The sequence below is a fragment of the Maniola jurtina genome, chromosome 22, assembly GCF_905333055.1.
Source record: "Maniola jurtina chromosome 22, ilManJurt1.1, whole genome shotgun sequence".
Classification (NCBI taxonomy): Eukaryota; Metazoa; Arthropoda; class Insecta; order Lepidoptera; family Nymphalidae; genus Maniola; species Maniola jurtina.
This window is the reverse complement of record NC_060050.1, coordinates 731,846-750,930: the sequence shown is the minus strand read 5'-3', so window position 1 is coordinate 750,930 and position 19,085 is coordinate 731,846. Positions and strand designations below refer to the sequence as shown.

The 19,085-nt window shown below is 36.0% G+C and overlaps 1 protein-coding gene and 1 non-coding gene across 7 annotated transcripts in view; one reads left to right on the top strand and one right to left on the bottom strand.

The window, feature by feature from the left end:
* LOC123876942 (LIM domain only protein 7) overlaps nt 1–16,718 on the top strand; it is a 189,746-nt gene extending 173,028 nt beyond the window's left edge. For 3 of the 6 annotated variants that reach the window (XM_045923379.1, XM_045923380.1, XM_045923383.1), the window contains 11 exons: nt 266–1,909; nt 3,924–4,250; nt 5,001–5,327; nt 6,304–6,471; nt 8,726–8,779; nt 9,551–10,014; nt 10,690–10,810; nt 11,369–11,488; nt 12,153–12,253; nt 12,723–12,850; nt 13,254–16,718. In XM_045923379.1, coding sequence (XP_045779335.1) covers nt 266–1,909; nt 3,924–4,250; nt 5,001–5,327; nt 6,304–6,471; nt 8,726–8,779; nt 9,551–10,014; nt 10,690–10,810; nt 11,369–11,488; nt 12,153–12,253; nt 12,723–12,850; nt 13,254–13,441 — 3,642 coding nt within the window. In that variant the 3' untranslated portion in view covers nt 13,442–16,718. Of the gene's footprint in view, nt 1–265; nt 1,910–3,923; nt 4,251–5,000; nt 5,328–6,303; nt 6,472–8,725; nt 8,780–9,550; nt 10,015–10,689; nt 10,851–10,975; nt 10,999–11,368; nt 11,489–12,152; nt 12,254–12,722; nt 12,851–13,253 lie in introns of those variants that run through there. The other 3 variants (XM_045923382.1, XM_045923381.1, XM_045923385.1) reach the window with 3 other exon arrangements.
* A 1,075-nt stretch (nt 16,719–17,793) lies between these two features.
* On the bottom strand, nt 17,794–17,912 carry LOC123877144. Its single transcript, XR_006798514.1, has one exon. It is a non-coding gene; the product is annotated as a 5S ribosomal RNA (ribosomal RNA).
* Nucleotides 17,913–19,085: the final 1,173 nt, after the last annotated feature.

Here is a 19,085-nt window from a genome sequence, read left to right as displayed (position 1 = left end):
GCCCAAGCTTTGTACTGGAGGGAAATGGAAAATATGAGTCACGTTTAATATGGCTAATATTTTATCAAGTACACTTGAGCCATTTCTATAACTTCAAACTCAGTAAATGCATAATATTTAAATCAGTAATTCAGTCAAGAGATTTTCAAACAAAAAGAACATAGGTACATAAAAGTTGCTGTCATACCAAATTTTTTGTCAACCTCTATAGTAAATATATGCCGTCCAAAAAAAATTGTTTTAGAAATTATTGTCTCTTTTTCAGAGCGACGGTATGGACCATGATAAAAACCATTCAGATGTAGACCATACATCAAATTGTGACCACAATCGCAAACTGGGTTCCAGTGCCAACGAATACGACACCTGTACGACCACGACTATCAGCTCGCCCGAACCCGAGGAGTACACTTACGAGGGCGCTATAGAGGGATACAAGTCAAGAATCATCTCACAAACGAACAGCAACATCGTCAAAACGGTCGTCAACAATAACTTAAAAGAGAAATCGCCAGACACATCCAACGGTGATATCAACAGAATCAGAACGTCAGTGAGCAATAAAATAGAAGAAAAAGTATTCTCATTCCAACAAGAGAGAGCGAATGACCTCAAAAATAATAACCAAAAAAAGGATCTACCTAAAGTCGATATACACAAACGAAGGGAGCAGTTCGAGAGAGAAAACTCACAGGAACTGCAAATAAGGAAACCAAAATTACCTGATATGGCAAACAAAAAGTCGATCAAAGAACGACTGTCCTCGTTAGAAAAGTTTAACGAAGAAAGTTATTTCCAGAAATCGTCAAGTGACTTAACTAAATTGCCTGTCGAAGTAAAGCCTCTTAAAGAAAGACTATCGTCACTTAACAATTTAAAATCCTCCACTGCGGAAGTCGATAAAGTGAAGAGGCTGTCAAACGGAGATCTTAGCAACACTAAATCACTAAAAGAGCGTTTGTCAAGTCTCAAGTCGCAAACAACAGAAGAGGAAGTCAAAGTCACAAAAACAGAGGTGAAGGAAGTCTCTATGAGCATCAAAGAACGCTTATCCTGTCTCGATGCAGCAAAGAACAAAGAAGTACCAAAACTATCGATCGAAGAAGAAATTATGCAGAATGACCAAATCAAAGAAGAGGCGGATTACAACGAATTGAAAGATAAGTTGTCCGACAGTTCATACAAACTGGAAGATCAAATGCAGAGTTTTTGTCGCTCGCTTGATAGTTTAGATATCAATGGTCAATCTTCGCCCAATTCCTTCGAAAGAATTCAAAGTCTCGAAGATTTCGATTGCGGAGAAATCCAAAATAATACTGTTCCCAGCGATATAGAGACGGAGGACAGTGGCATCCACACCGCGAGGGACTCATGCGCGCCAGCTGATGATATAGCAGATCTAACTCAGGTAGCTTCTCCCATCGGAGAACCTATGGCCGAAGTATCTGAATATGAATCTTCTAACGAAGACGGCGCGACTTTGGTTCCAACTAAAATTGAAGAACCTGATGATATGAATGCAGAGCCGAAACATCAATTGAAAACGGAATTTCTGATCCAAGAATATGAAAAAGAGAGTCAGGCTGACGATAGTGACAGTGCAAGCAACTATACTCAAGCAGTCTCGCAGCCTGAAGAGCTAAGTGTCACGGAAGTAACAGAGATTCAAATGGACAGAGAAGATGAAGATACATTGAAAAGCTTGGACAATCAAGACTCTTCCAGTGTAAGTCTGAATGAACCCGTGTCCACCACGTCGGAAGGCGACACGGTCGTTTTCGAGGGCAAAATGACTATTCATTTGAACTTGAATGAAATTTGCAACAATATGAGCACTGGTGCAAGGGAAAGTTCTAACACTAACGAAATACGTACTAATGACTCCACTAACAACAAAAGCATGTCAATGGTAACTGTCTCTAATATTACAACTACTACTAACATTTCACCAAAGAATTCCATTAAACCGCTAAAAACTAACCTCATTACATTTAACACGTCAGCCACTAAAGTTGACAATTCTTCCGAGCACACAAATAATGTAACTCTAGATAAAAATGTAATTAATAGTGATTCATCTCATGTCAGCCATCTTTCATCTAACACTCGAGTACCACAAAGCCCAGACACTCTACCCAGTCCTGACGAAGATATAGGGGTAAGTAATTCGCAAGATTCTAATCCATTTTGGCAAAAAAGAACTAAACGTTGCGTAGAACCGAATAGACGGAAAACTATTTTGTTTATAAATAATAAAGTAACTACTTACAAGACCGTAACAACTACTAGTAACACTAAAGGAACAGGAGGAAACTAATGGCCTAAAGGGTATATAATATCTTCATCCATTCAACTTCTCATATATTGCTATAGACAAGAAAGATGAGAAGTTAGAAATGGAAGCTAACTTTGTATAATTTTGTGATCTCTTCATTTACATACCGAATGACGGTCTTCCAATGTTATACTAATGTCCGTTAAGACAATAAGTCATCAAACCAATCCACCTACTAGGTAACAGTTCACATAACAGTACTTAACTCATTAATCATAAAACGTAGAATTCATTTGTGTCTAAAAATGTGTGTGCTAAACAAAAGTGGATCGCAGCACCGCAAAGATTCAACCGAATTCATATTCAGTGATCATTTTCGTAGTGCCTAGATAATACAGGGTTTGAAAAATGTAGTGCCCATGTCATTGTATCGTCTAATTTAGAAACCATTTCGAGCAGAAACATACTTTTAACATGTTACGCAATCCAGTGAAGCGTTGCGTATTAAGTTAAATCATTTTGAAACAAACACCTATAAAGATTACGGTACGATGTCGTGTAGAAATCGATTAGGAATGTGGGTTTAATTAGTCTGCCATACACTTTTCAGATCAGCACGCTTCTATCTTAGACTGCATCACACTTCCACCACCACGTGGAATTGCAGTCTATGGCTAACTTATAAAAAATATTTGAGTTGATTATTATTTTCTAGAATTTACATTACGAATAATCCGATGCGATGTCGTCTTGGGTCTTTGTAGTTTAATTTCGGTCATGGAAATTAGTATAATTTTGTTTGAGTTAACACGTGCCGTTTCTCTGGGTCGCGTCGCTTGTTAAAAGTGAGTTTGTTGCCTTAAGTATATCAGCGTAGAGCCCATTTTACTCATAGCATTTTAGACTATTTTCTGTACGGTGATATATTATGTAAATTCATTATTGAAATATATGTTAAACAGTTTCATATGGGTTTTATTTATGTAATATATCGATATTATCCTCATTAACATGCTATGTATTATGTGTAAACATTGTTAAGATATGATCGTGTGTAGGAAAGAAATCAAAGTGTACTACTTCATAAGGTGTGATAAACAGAATGTTATCTGTTGTAGTCATATCTTGTGTAAACTGGCAGCGTGCCCTGTGATTACGGTTTAGTAATCTGTATGATAGTGTTCTAGGAATAGGTTAACTCGAGCTCGTTACTCAATTACTTGTTTCTACAATTTATTAAAGTTCGATTTTTCATCAGCTTGTGGTGATGGGTTAACGAGGTAAGACATTCGTATGTAAACGCTTCGCTACTAACATGCATTTACGCCGCATCTTGTGCTAATTTGTCATGTCGCTTGTTTTTATTAGTTTCTATTTCCTCTTTATTTCATTAATTCCTTTTAATTTTCAATAAAACAGAGATTTTTTTAAATATTTATTAAAATTTTTACCTACTCTCGAAGGTTCTAATTTGATTTTAATTTCAGTTAATTTTTTAGTGTTATAATGTTAATAATATTTCAGTAGATTTTGGTTTATTTTTGTTATGTAAATGTTAATTCCTTTGGTAAATTCAATTGATTTTGAGCTGCCTGTTAAAGTTTTTAATTATAGTGCAATGTCTTCAAATTTTGTTTATAATCTTCAGGTGATAGACGCTTTAGAACTAGCGTTCAAGGAATTGGATTCAGAAGAAAGCGTAAACGTTACAATGGATGAAAACGATAGCGATTCAAATGATAAAACCCCAAAAACGATCACTTTGGATAATGTAGATAAACTACTAGATTTCGATGTGGAAAAGAAAGTGTCAGTGACTCCATTGTATGAGAATATAGATATCTTCAATCAGAATGGTATAGTTGATGCTGAAGCCTTCCCTCTGGATCTTCCGACGAATGCCTTGGAGCCGCCGAAGGAGAAACCTCCGCCGCCGCCAATGGAGGATAACGCTGAAGATGAACTACTTGGAAATGTAAGTTTGACCGATATTACTCTTAGTGTATTAACGATGTATTGTTTTCTTTTTTAGGGTTCCGTACCTCTTACCGTAGATCACTTTGTTGTCTGTCGGTCGGTCTGTCCGTCCGTCCGTCCATCCGTCCGTCTGTCTGTTAAGAAAACCTATAGGGTACTTCCGGTTGACCTAGAATCATGAAATTTGGCAGGTAGGTCTTATAGCACAAGTAAAGGAATAAATCTGAAACCGTGAATTTGTGGTTACATCACACAAAAAATTAAAATGTGTATTAAAACCCAAAGTAAGATAAAATTATACCAAGTGGGGCATCATATGAAAGGATCTTACTTATACATTCTAAAACAGATTTTTATTTATTTTTATGCTTAGAAGGAACCTTCGGTGCGCTAGTCTGACTCGCACTTGGCCGCTATGTAGGTGTATACAAGCTTGTAAGCTATGTTGAATTGTTCAATGAAGAATGTTATAATAAGCTGGAAGAAAAAAGTCAATTTTAAATGTCACTAATTAATTATGGATTCTCGTAAAGCAATCGATACATTACTATCGTACTAGGCCTAGATGATGTATGCGACTTTGTAAGATAGATTTAGGTTTTTGAAAAATCCCGTGAAAACTTACAAGAAATAGCCTATGCTACAGGGTTGCAAGCGTAACATGACAAAATCTATAAACGGATGGGTCACACCGAGGATATTTATCAATAAACCAATCAATAATCGATAGTAATTTCCACATTTCCAGGGTAACTTCAAGCACACGAGCTCAGCGCGTCGCATCAAGAAGGAAATTCGCAACAAACGAACCAGCTTCCTAGGCATCGAGGGCCAAGATGACAGCTACCTAGACGTGGACCTTACACTAGCGCCGCGCCCCGACATCACCTCCTTCCTCCAGGAGGAGACTAAGATAGAGAAGCTATTGTATAAGAAGACTTTAGCTAATGAGATGGATGCCAAGTTACGTGATAGCAGAGATTCTGGCGTGGATGTGGACAGAGGGTCCGACGGATGGTATAAGAGGCATTCGTCGCCAGAAACTTCCAATCCCCATAGCAGACAGAATAGTGAGGTAACTGTTTTTATTTAACCCCCGACCCAAAAAGAGGGGTGTTATAAGTTTGACGTGTGTATCTGTGTATCTGTCTGTGGCATCGTAGCTCCTAAACTAATGAACCGATTTTAATTTAGTTTTTTTTTGTTTGAAAGGTGGCTTAATCGAGAGTGTTTTAGCTATAATCCAAGAAAAGCGGTTCAGCCGTTTGAAAGTTATCAGCTCTTTTCTAGTTACTGTAACCTTCACTTGTCGGGGGTGTTATAAATTTTTAATTTACACTTGTGTTATAGTTTAATTTGACCTCCAACTAGAATTCAGTTTTAATACAGCTAATTATGGTTACCCAACAATGAGAAGGTAAGTATTTAACTGTATTATTTGTGTGCGTTCGTCCGTAGGTACTTGCGTGCGTGCGTGAATAGTGTGTATGTGTCTTTTATAATTGGTAAATCACTCAGTAGTCATTAGATTCATTGGTAAAAGAAGTATAGACGTTAAGACAAATTCAATATAGCGAATATGTAAAACAAAAATACATAGGTAGGTACTACAAGTAAAAAATAATAGTTTTGGAACTCTCGTAGTTCAATTACCCGACTACAGCGAACTCCAGTGGAGGGTTATGTGTTTGATTAAGTTTATTTATAATTAACACCATTAAGTAATAATATTTATTAAACGTACAACGGTACCTATTTTGAATAAATAGTTTTAACTTTGACTAAAATTGAGATAAGTAATTCCATCTAGTTTGGTGTCAAAGAAATCTCCCAAAGCAACGTATAAATTCCGAAAATGTCATGTAGGTATCATTTGTATAAAAAACATGAACAGTTTCTCCATAATAGTTTTAGTAGTCTCGCATTTTAGTTTTAAAGTTTCTCTTGTTTAACCTAATACAATAATTTAGTTTGTCCATTAAGATACATATTATATGAGTCTGTATGAGCTTATCAATTACTGACATTAGATTCTTTTCTATATTTTTCAGCCTTACACACAAATGACAGTAACATCAGATGAGGAGGAAGCAGCGAAGAAAACTACAGAAGAATCATTTTCCAAAGACCTCACCACCAAACTCGGCGGCTTGACCGAAAACGGTGAAAATCACGAGACCAAAATAGACCACTTGGACAAAAAAATACAGAAACAACAGGTAAGGTCGGAAAATTAAAGTTTTAAAACGAAACGCTAAGCTGTAGCTGTAATGAATAGAAGTCTTGTATTTCATAGAATTTGGGCTTTAAATATTATATAATTTATTATGTTACAGTAGCTCTTTATAATCAATTAGCTATATATTACAAATATTATATTTAAATACGAAAGTATATTTTTGTTATTTGTATTTAGGTTATAGTTAAAATACTTAAGCAATATGAAAAAGAGATATTTTCTTATAGTTGATTGATTTTGCATTATTTATTTTACTGATGAAGTAGTTTTTGATAAATGATAAGGTTATTTAGTCGAAATATTTTTAGTTAATTTTCATTGATGTGTATTTTTAAATATTTTTGAACTATTAGGAAAAGTAGGAATCAAAACTTTAGAAAATAATAATTAAGTAGGTACTTAAGTAAATGAAAACATGCAGTTTATTAATTTTTTCAGTAATTTTATTTTGTTATACAAAAGTAAAATATAAAAAAAATATATATGTATTAAGTAAATATATTAACGCTTAAGTAATTTTGGTTATGGTGTGTAAATTAAATCTGGTTATGGGATACCACTTCTGCAAATTCATAAACCTATTAATATTGTGGAAAACGGGATGTGTTGGTTCACATAGCGACTTTTTCTTGTAATACCTACCTCCATTTAAACCAAAAAGTTAAAACAATACGGAAAACAGGTAGAACTCACAATCTCTTGAAACAGTTAAAGAGATTTGATGCATTTATTATATTCAAACTCGCTAGTTTGGCCAAAAATTCGCCGACAAAATGTTTCTTTAGAGTCTAGTACCTAGTAGTATTCTGTAAGTAAAAATAAAAGAAAGAAAACATTTAACTTTATGTATAAAACAGCAACAAGCGACGCAATTTGTCTATTACTTACTCTAAAAGTTATGTCGAAATTTAAAATGTTCAAATTCAAATTCAAAATATTTTTATTCAATTAAACTTTTACAAGTGCTTTTGAATCGTCAAAATAATCTACCACTGGTTCGGAATGCCATTCCTACCGAGAAGAACCAGCAAGAAACTCGGCGGTTGCTCTTTTTAAGTATTCAATTTACAATAATATGCCAGTTTGTTGTATGTTAGTTTCACCATGACAAAAGAATCAAATCTGTTTTACTGTTTCAAGAGATTCTGAGCCCTACTAAAACTGTTTTGGTAAACAACAAATAATAAGCCCAATGCACATGTCCCATTTTAAGGTCAGTTTATTTTATTTTATTGAATTTATTATATAAAATTTCCTACTTAACTGATTTAGCATAAAATCTTTTTGGAACCGGCATTTTATTTTTATACGAAATGGTAGATCATGTGAGATGGAAAGTCAATAAATAAATTAAATTAAAGACAAGTTGAATAGACAAAAATTAGACATGAGCGTTTAGCCTAAGGCTGCTTTAATTCAAAAACTGCTTTCTAATGCTTGTAATGTGAAAAATCTCTTTCTAATTTTTCTTTCCATGACTTTACAATGTTCAAAAATTGGTTTGTTTTTAAAATAGAACAAAAAGTATATTTGTTTTATCAATACTGTTATGTACGAGTATTTATTCCTCTGGCATCAATAAACGTATTTATCTAAATATATATTTTGCCTTTTATTTGCACGGCCACCTTATGTAGAAAGCTTTTTGCAGTGCACTTTGCATGTATTTATCTTGATGCATTCAAAATTGATGTGACATTATTTTTTTTTTTTGTTTTTCAAATACCTGTGAATCACTTAATATTTGAATATAGAACATTGATCATTCTTTTTGTTTTTGCTAATTTTTATGTCCTCATTAATGAAAATAACTTTAGGAACTACTACATGAGTGTTTATTTTATTTAACAATAAATTAAGCATGATTTGTAACAAAACACGAAAAAATCTTTTTACGAAATTTACGAAAATCTACCTTATTATTATTACTATGAGCAAAATAATTTGTAACAGAAAGCAACCAAAAAATATCAATTAGTACAAAATAAAAAAATTTGTAATTCCTTAAATACATCGCTAAGTTTGCACCTCGCTGGAATGCGGCGCGTCTCCCACTTCCCCGCTCACCTCCCCGCGGTCGTCTTGACTCGTCAGTACGGTTCGCATACCGTACCTAAGTAACAATGTAAGCAACTGAATAAAAAAAATACCATGTAGTAGTTCCAAAACTTCATCAGCCATTTGTGTGTGTGTGTAAATAACATTAAACAAAGATGGCCGCGGCTACATTACAGGCTCGCACTAACGAGGATTGGCCTGACGGGCACTTTGACGATGCTCACACCAAGGTGATTGTTTTACACTAAATTACAAATAACTTTACACTAAATTACAAATAACTTTATACTTAATTACAAATAACATTTTATTAAGTATTAATTATGATTTTCGGTTTACATTAGGATACTTAGTGCCTAATGAAAAATTGTGATTCTTTCTGTTGTACAAAATCTCTAAACTAAAATGACAAGTAATGGTAAGTCTAAATGTATTGTCATCCCTTTCATAATGCTCCTTGTGGAAAAGGGTAGCAATAGATTTAGACGTGTCAGTTAGTTTAGGGATTCTGTACAATAAAATTAGCAACACTCGTAGTTGTCGTAGTTGCTAGAAATGGCTAGAGAAAAAATGATTAAGAAAATATTTCTATCTCTGTTGCTCGCTATCAATATTCTGTATTTTTATCTTGCTTGTATAGGCCAACCATTTTTCAAAGGGGCATTTAGCTTAGCTATAGTTAGTAACAATAGCATATTGTAAATATTTTAAATTAAGAAAAAATGTAAACCGAAAACTGATTGCCCTAAAATTTTAAAATTGCATGTATGCCTCCTTTCACTTTAACAATTTGTAACTAAAAGTACTTAACTAATAGAAAGTTAATTCCATTATCAATTGCCAACTACACAATTAAGTAATTTACGCTTTTGAAATATGATTTTTTTGTAAATTAGTAGATGAGATAACTTGGAATTACAAAATTGCCAGTCGATAATGGATTTGACTCTGAAAATAACGTCATCAAAACTTTAATAATCCTAAAACAAACTTAACAATAGGAAGTCCTGCGTTTCGAGCGGGAACTCCTGCAATTAGAACAAGAAGAATTGCGAAGACAACGAGAAAACCTTTTGAGAGACCAAAATAGAATCATCCAGAAATCCGTTCAGGACATATCAACCACTGGGGTGCCAGAAAAACCGATAGTCCCAAGAAACAAACCCACCAATCACAACTACAGACATTCAATGCCAAATTTATTAGTAAGCGAGAATTATATCCCCCCACCAGTCATCCCTAAAAGTGTTCCAATGGATGAGAACATGAAGAGAAAGCCTTTTGTGTCTGAAGAACATATTCAAAGTCACTTTGGTGTGGAAGAAAGCAGGAAGGTTTTGTTTGACGATAAGATGAAGTACGCAGAGGTGAGGAGACCTGTTCCTAATGTGACGAGACCTCCTCAACCCATACTGCCTCCGAAGCCTAGAAGTCGAGATTCCATTGAAAGGGAGATTACTATGAGGTTGGTAAAATTTTGCTGTTTCATTCTATCGTATAGATGTTATCACAGTTCAAAATCATCAGAGCACTTAGTTTTAACTCTTAAGATCTCTGGAATTGATCAATCAAAGATGTCAATATGGAATCCTTATTGAAATTCCCTCAAAAGAAGATAATGCTACTGGTCCATAGTTTTTTTATGCGTTTGATTTAGAGCACGTAACGTATTATTTGAATTTGTAATTTAATGCGTGTATTTTAAAAAACAATTATATTTAGAGTATGTAACGTATTATTCGAGTTTAGAATTTAATGAAGAAATAATAATTTAGAGTATTAATCCAATCAACCCACTACTGAGTACGGGTCTCCTCTCAGAATGAGAAGGTTTTAGGCCATAGCCTGCCACGCTGGCCCAATGCGGATTGGCAGACTTTGCACACCTTTGAGAACATGGAGAACTCTCAGGCATGCAGGTTTCCTCACGATGTTTTCCTTCACCGTTAAAGCAAGTGATATTTATTTGCTTAAAACGCACATAACTTAAAAGTTAGTGGTGCGTGCCCGGGATCGAACCCCCGACCTCCGATTAGGGGGCGGACTAACCACTAGGCTATCACAGCTTTTTAGGGTATGTAACGTATTATTCGAGTTTAGAATTGAATGCAGGTATTTTAAAAAACATTTTTTTGTATAGGAGCAGTAGAGTGCCGTCTGCAGTAGAGTACGCGAATGTGGAGCGGACCTCCGCTCAGCTGCGGCAGAAATCTGCCAACGCGAATGGACAGTACCAACATATGACCAGGCATACTTTACAGGCAAGTTATCTCTCTCATTCTCCCTATGCATGCGTCGTACTTCTTTATTCTTTATTCTTTATTTATTTGCATTCATGTTTTACATCAAAATAGAAAATAATTATAATATTACAACATGAAGCCCCGTCAGGGCGCTGCAAAGTGATTACATAAAGAAAAGTAAAGTTCGCTAAAGTAGAGTTTTAACTACCAATAAAACTTGGATATTGTCCATCCATCCATCCACCAGCCTGTATGCGTCCACAGCTGGACATAGGCCTTTCCAAGAACGCGCCACCAAACACCACAACGGTCCTCCGCCTTCTTCATCCACCCGCTCCCCGCCACCTTCTATGTTTGCTTTGGACATTATAACTGCATGTAATTAATATAATTTTAAATAACTACTATTGCACACCATTATAGTGGTAAATATACTGTGACCTGGAAACTTTTGTACCACCTATTGTAACATGTATTTGCAATAAATAAATTATGATTATGATCATTATGGTTATGTCCAGTGGACGTCTATCGGTTGCGGACGATAATTCTAAAGTTGGCATTGATAATTTCCAGGCTCTAAGCGCGGCGCCGACCCCTAAGCTGATCTCAAACACGGAGTGGCTGCAGACGCGCCAGCCACCAGCGCGCCAAAAACCGCACAACTTTAATTACAACCAGCACTGGCTCATACAGGTATGCTCTCGGTTTAGCCATCCTCATCTATAGATGAGGATAGTGCATCACCCTTTCCTTCTAACTGCACTTCACACTGAGAGAAGTGAGATGCGGTTAGGTGTCAAGGTCATCCTACTAGCAATTAGGACAGGACAATACTTACCAACTTAATGCTTTAATACCAACTTAATTTAATGTTTGTAAGTATATATTTATTATTTAATCCATACTAATATTCTAAATGCGAAAGTGTGTCTATCTGCTTCCTTTTCATGGCCCAACAGTTAAACCGATTCTGACGTTTGGTACAGGGTTAGCTTATATCCCGGGGACGGAGATAGGCTATTTTTATCTCGGAAAATCAAAGAGTTCCCACAGGATTTCCAAAAACCCATCCGCTTAACCGATTTGTATGAAATTTGGTACCGAGGTAGCTTGCGTCCCTGTAATTGACATAGGCAACTTTTATCCCGGAAAATCAAACAGTTCCCACGAGATCTTTAAAAGCCTAAGTCGCGGGCATCGTCCAGTATTGGATAAGCAGGCTAGATAAAGGCACGGTTTATAGTATTACTGAGCGGTAACTCGCCAACAAACTGCGGTGCAGTTTGGCGAGATATAGTTTGTAAGGAATTTTTATTTCTCAAAATAAAATAAAATAAACTTGGCATTTGATTGGCAGGAAGCGGAGCAGCGTCGGTTGCAGGAACAGCGCAGCCCCGCGCGAGTCGTGCCGCGCTACTCGCGCGACATGCCGCTCCGAGCGCACCAACTCAACAACGCGTAAGATCATCTTTTGTTTACCCGACTGCGGCAAAGCCAAAAGGAAGGGTTATGATTTTAGCAGTCTATGTATCTATGTATGTTTGTATCCAGATTCTGTGTGTTCCACCGTAGCGCCTAAACTACTGGTCCGATTTTGATGAATGAGATGGCAATTGATTCCTTGTACAGGTCCGGGTGACATAGGCTACATTTTATACTCACCACATGGGGCGACTGGGGTTCCGTGGCACTGCGAGCGAACTCGCAGTTCGCTCGATGCAAAAAGCGGTGTTGCTAGACTCGGCTGGGATAGTCCGCCGACAACCACTATTATCATTTTTATCATATTTATCAACCTGTCGCCCTGACCGTGTGGTCTGTCTTACAGACCTCCACCCGGTACACGTATTTATGTACAGTGTATGTAACTTTAAGAAAAAGTAATAGTAAAAGTAAAAACTATATAGGAATTTTATTATTTATCTAGAACTCCAGAGAGACGTCCAGTAAGGCCGGAGCTGGCGCGAGATGTGCCGCGCAGCGCCGAGCCGAGAGAGGACAAGATGCTGAGTGTGAGCGGACGACGAAAGTGCTCTCACTGTGGAGAAGAATTAGGTAAAAGTGTTTCTTTTACTATCTCCTTATCTTCTTATTTTGCTTGGAGAAAGTAGTGTCTCCTTTAGCAAATTCGGCAGTTATTTTGTATAAGACATCATATACGATGTGTATTTGGAACAAGACAGTTAAAACTTGTCGACAATTTAATCTAATAATAATAGGCAGGCTAGGATATAAGATAAATAATATGCATGGTAATAAGTAGGCCTATAAGCGGCATAAATATGAGAGTCAGTTTGTCTAGCGATAATTTTTTTCTCAGGCTTGAAAAGCAATGATAATATAATAGTACTATGATGATTTGACGCAAGCGAAGCGAGCTGTAGGTTTTTGTTTAAATTACAGAGACACTTAAAGATGAAGGCAGCATTTATAGATATCTTGTCTGTTTTATCCCCAGGTCGCGGCGCCGCTATGATAATCGAGTCCCTCTCGCTGTGCTACCACGTGTGGTGCTTCACGTGCGCCGTGTGCGGCGCCGCGCTCGGCGACGGGCGCGCCGGTGCCGACGTGCGCGTGCGCGCGCGCCGCCTGCACTGCCACCACTGCTACTCCTCCGACGACGGCTCCAAGTACAGCTGCGTGTGAACACGTCCTTACTAGCTGCGTGTCAACACGGCTTTACAGTGCAGCGCCGTATATACGGGATATACGCGTGCGAGCGACGCGCCTGCACTGCCATCACTGTTACTCCTCTGATGATGGCTTCAAGTACAGCGTGTGAACACGGCCTTAAGCCGCAGCTTTGTGTGCACATAACCTTACATGATGATATACTATCATGCCGCGAGAGTAATGTGAACTTTATTAATACCTAACCTTATTGATATCAGGTCGATCGTTGCAAACGTTAGAGGTATTTAATATTATAGTGATCTAACCCACGAAATGTTAAAAACGGTAACAAGAGTTAGTTACAAGAACTTAAAAAACTATATTAAGTGAACAAGGATTTCCAAAAATCATAATTAATTTTGGAACTAAAGTGACCCACGTATTTATAAATGAAGTTGTCTAGCTACATTTCGAAATTTTACAAAAATTGTTTTTTTTTTTTTAAATTCATAAATACACTTTTACATAAGGTCAGTTAAATTAATAAAGAGTTGTTAAATTGGCCCACAGCTGGTCAACAGTTGACCATAACATACTTTACAGATCTAGCAAACTAATCTTGTTGTTCCTTGTGTATCATGGACTTCCACAAAGTAACGCCTGCTTCCATCCAAATTGTAGTCCTAAATCTCAAACCCAAATTCCCTGTACGACCAAATCCCCCCTTCCTTAGAAGCGCGCGCGCATAGTCGCGTGATGACGTCACGCGTTTGGATGCGCGCGCGCTCGCACGACCACGTCTCTGGACTCAGCTCGCTCTGAGCCTGATTGCACGCGCACGTTTCATTCACACACGTCCTTTCACTCCTTTACTACCCTTACCCGACCTTTACCCCTTCATCTCTGAATACATATATTTCAATCTGATATCCATTTACCCAAAATGTTAATCAAAAAGGTTAAAGTTTGTTGTGTTTTTAGTAACTTCAGAAACTAAGGTTTAACTTTTGACAAGATTAATAAATAATAAAAGCCTTTTTTGCGTACATTTAAAAAAAAAAATGGGAGACTTACTAGTTTTAATCTTGTCAATGTAGTCTTTATTCAAAAAACTTTGTACATTATCAAAAAAGAAAAAAATAATGTTTTTCTTTAATACTTTATCGAAGAAGTTTTTGACGATTTTTGGTTTTCAGTTGTATTTTTTTTTTGTTGCGCGAAGAATAAAGAAATGGCTTTAATTTAAATCGGAAATCTCATTTTCCAACTTAGGTCACTTTCAGAGTTATATAAAGTTTGGTAACAAAAAATACTTACATTTATTATTTTAAGGATGTGGTTTATTTTTCTTCGAAAGAGTTTTCTGTTTTCATGAAAAGTTTTTTTCTTACTTTTGTTTAACTACTTTACTCGAATAATAAAAGATTCTTGACTTGTTTACGTACGATTTTTGAACGATTTATGTTTAATTTCATTGTGATTTTTCTATTAAATACCTTTACATAAAAAAAAGTACTAATTTTCGTTGTATAAAAATAATATTTTTCGTTAAAAATATACTTAGTAAGTAATATAGAAATTATTAACTTAAATACGAAGTCAACACTTATGAATGGTATTTTTTGGTTTTAATTCAATAGTAAACAAGTTAAAACCAAATTATATAATAGGTTTTGATTTTAATATACAAAGACTTTACTAATATTTAGTTTAACGTGGTTCAAAACTTTATCCTTCTGAATAAAACAAGTTTTTTACGAAAGACGTTTTAGAACAACTGATACTAATTAGAAAATCAGTCGAGTGTGAGACTCGCACGCGATGTAATATTATGTCAATTCTTCATAGAATTATTTATAAATTCAACGTTTAAACATCTAGGCTATTTTTTAGTATTATTTTCACCGATTTATCGATTAGTCGAAGCAATAATCGCAATAATTTTTGTTTTCTGTTAAATAATAATAATAATTAATTGTACTAAAACACACGTTTTCGTTTCCACTTATTTTGTGCCATGCCATAACGTGTTGAACTATTTTTAATCGATGATTTACTTAACACTGATTTGAATATGTTTAATATATTAATAAAAATATTATTATATGTATATTGTAAAAGCGAGTCTATACTGTGTAACATTTTTATACAATATTAGATATATCACATGTTATATTAAATTCAAAATATGTATTCATAAAATTTTTTATTTAATAGGAATATAGGCACTGAATTAATAGCGTAACTTGCTGCTAAAGACCTTTACTATACATCAATAAGTAAATAGATACACAGACTGTCAAGTTTTTTGTAACAGCTTGCAGTTATGAGTGTGTTGCTATATAAATGTGCCTAAGAAATACGGCCTATGTTATGTAACAATATTACACGTGTTATATAAAATAATAAAAATGTTACATAGTCTGGATTCACCTTAAGGAAAGTGTATTTAAAATACAGTAAGGGGAGTTTGTATAATTTTGTAAATAATTTTAACTTATATCCTAGAGTGTGTTAATTTAGCTTTAATAGAGTATTTTAGGGTTAATATTTGAACATTTAATCCAAAAATGTTTATTGTTTTTATTATTGTATATTATTGTCGTTTTGTATTGCATCACTTTAACATAGTATTTCTGTATAATTTGTGCAAAAAAAATCTTACAGAATTTTGATAATCCTTCTTGGTTCTTGTTCAAACAAAATAACGACAATTTTGTCATCATAAATTACATATTTTTTTTGCACAAACTATACAGTTATACAAAAATAAGGGTAAGACTACACTGTCAATATTAATTTTCTTTATTTATAGTCACAATTAAAATAACATTGTGGTTAAATACTTATAATTTGATAATAATTACCAACTGTACACAAAACAATTTTTTTTAACATTCTGTACTCGCATTTCGATTCAACGCTTGTACAGAAAGTAGTTGTTCAATAATTCGTCCTCTTCGAGAAAGGCAAAGGTCGTAGCCCGTACAGCCTGGTGAGTCATAGGGGATTTTTCTTCTGTACTTATACATAAAGTTAATATTTTGTCAACAACTCTTCACGCTGGAAATATCAATCTATGATTCTAAAATACTTGAGTTTTGTGCGTAGAATTATGATTACTAAATATAAAGCCTCTACCGTGTTCATTGAACTCAGTTATTTTGTGTACAGAGTTGGTTTAATATTTATTGATAGTATAGTGATGCCCTAAAAATGGTCTATATTGTAATTATACTGATTTCGATCAACCCTGTACATTGTATATGTGAGTAGCTACAACGTATATCAATAAAATATTACGAACTTACTCATTCTTTTATTTCTTACTAGAGGATGCCCGCGACTTCGTCCGCGTGGATTTAGGTTTTTAAAGATCCCGTGGGAACTGTTTGATTTTCCGGGATAAAAAGTAGCCTATGTCCGTACCCGGGATATAAGCTAACTATACCGAATTTCGTCAGAATCTATTAAACTGTTGGGTCGTGAAAATATAGCAGACAGACAGACACACTTTCGCATTTATAATATTAGTATGGATACTGACGAATCCAAGTCTGAGCTTTTTTTTTAATTCAGATACAAGTTAGCCCTTGACTGTAATCCTGGTAGTAAGTGATGATACAGTAAGATGGACGCGGGCTAACCTGGAAGGGGTGTGGCAGTTTTTACTAAACCCATACCCCCTTACGGCATTGTACCGAAACGCTTAATCGCTTGGCAGCTCGGCTTTGCCGGTAGGGTGGTAACTAGCCACGACCAAAGCCTCCCACCAGACCAGACCAGAGGAAATTTAAATATTCCAAATTTCTCCTGCCGGGAATTGAACCTGGGTCCTCCCACTAATAAGACCACTGAGCCAGGGAGTCTGAAAACTGTGATAGTCAAGTAGAAGAGCCGTGATAGCTAGTGGTAAGACGACCGCCTCTAGAGGCTGTTCGATCCCAGGCACGTATCTTTTTTTTTTTAATTTACAAACTAGCGCTTGGCTGCAAAATCCTGCTAGCAAGTGATGATGCAGCCTAAGATGGAGCGCGCTTGCCTAGAAGTTGCCTATTCACTCTTAGCTTGAAGGTACACATATGATGCCGGAAGCGCGTTCCATATCATGCTATTCGGTGTTAGGAAACCTGCCTGACATGCCTGAGATTCGCCTTAATGTTCTCAAAAGTGAAGTCTGCCAATCAACACTTTGCCAGCGTGGCGGACTAATTTGACTAATTCGTTTTCATTCTGAGAGGAGACGCGTGCTTAGTAGTGCACCGGCGCGGCGATGGGTTGAATATTATGATGACGACTATCCCTTTTATTTTGAATACCTATTCTGAATGTAGTACAGTTCTTTAGTAAAATTTGCAAAAATGATGCAGTCCGAAAACCAAAAAGGCCAACATCACGCGGTGTTCCCAGGCGGTCACCCATCCAAGTACTGACTGCGCCCGATGTTGCTTAACTTCGGTGATCGGACGAGAACCGGTGTATTCAACATGGTATGGACGTTGGCGATTGTTACAACGAATTTTTAAATCCATACCTAGACCTACGTAGCAAAAATTACACTACATACAAAATTATGTTAATTATTATCAGGGCTTCATTCATCGAGTTAAGGACAACTACCCATTATGTTACATAAATGCGGAAGTGTGTGTTGTTTGTCCTTCAATCACGTCGCAACGGAACAACGGATTGAAGTAAAACAGAACCACCAAAAGATCTAGCCCGCTCAGCGATTTTTATTCGCGATTTATTTTCCGCCTAATTACGGAATTTCACCTGCATGCACTGCGAAAGCGGTGAGCGCCATACAACTCCGTCACTGCACAAAATATTCACACGAATTTAACACTGCGTGATATTTAAAGAAAGAAAGAAAGAAAATTAGTTATTTGTATCAAATCACAGATTTTTCCCCGCGGGAATTTGATATGGCATTGTGCGGGAAGCTCCATATGATTGGAAGTGTTACAAAATTGCGAAAAAAATCGTGTTTTTATTCGCCGAGCGGGCTTGGCTGTAAAGCGGAATTTACATGACGAATGCGTGCATTACGAAATAAATGCCGTAAAACTAATTTCGTGCCACTAATTTCGAAATTATCTAAATTCCGCTTAAGGGGCAAGCGAGGGGTCTGCCCGCGAAATTCAGATTTTATTTGGTTTTTCGTAATTTGTAAACTAATACGACAAAGTAGGCTTATGGCATTCTGTTTGCGACAATAACAGTAGGTATCATCCCCTATTTCTATCTATTTATATAAAAACCTTTACTTGAAAGGGTTCAGTTTAAGAAATTAGCTCTAGTATCGACTGTAACTCACAAATTAGTCGATGCTAAAGATAATTTCTTAAACTGGACCTTATCAAAAAAAGATATATTCAGCAATAATTAATATGTTCTTAGGGTTTCAACTTTCATGACGGATACTGTACACGTTCTCGAGAGCTGAATAATTCACGGGCTGATTAAAAAAGATGTGGGCATAAACGCATACCTGCTTACCGATGCAGACGCGGAAGTGCACAATTGTCATCATTAGCTATTCCGTATTTCTGCCGACTCGGGATCAGCTTCAACTTATCTTTGCCAGGATGAGGATTGACCTTATACCGAGCATAAGGTTACGATAACAACTAGGATTTAAGTACCTAACCTCAATAAATTCAAAATTCTAAAT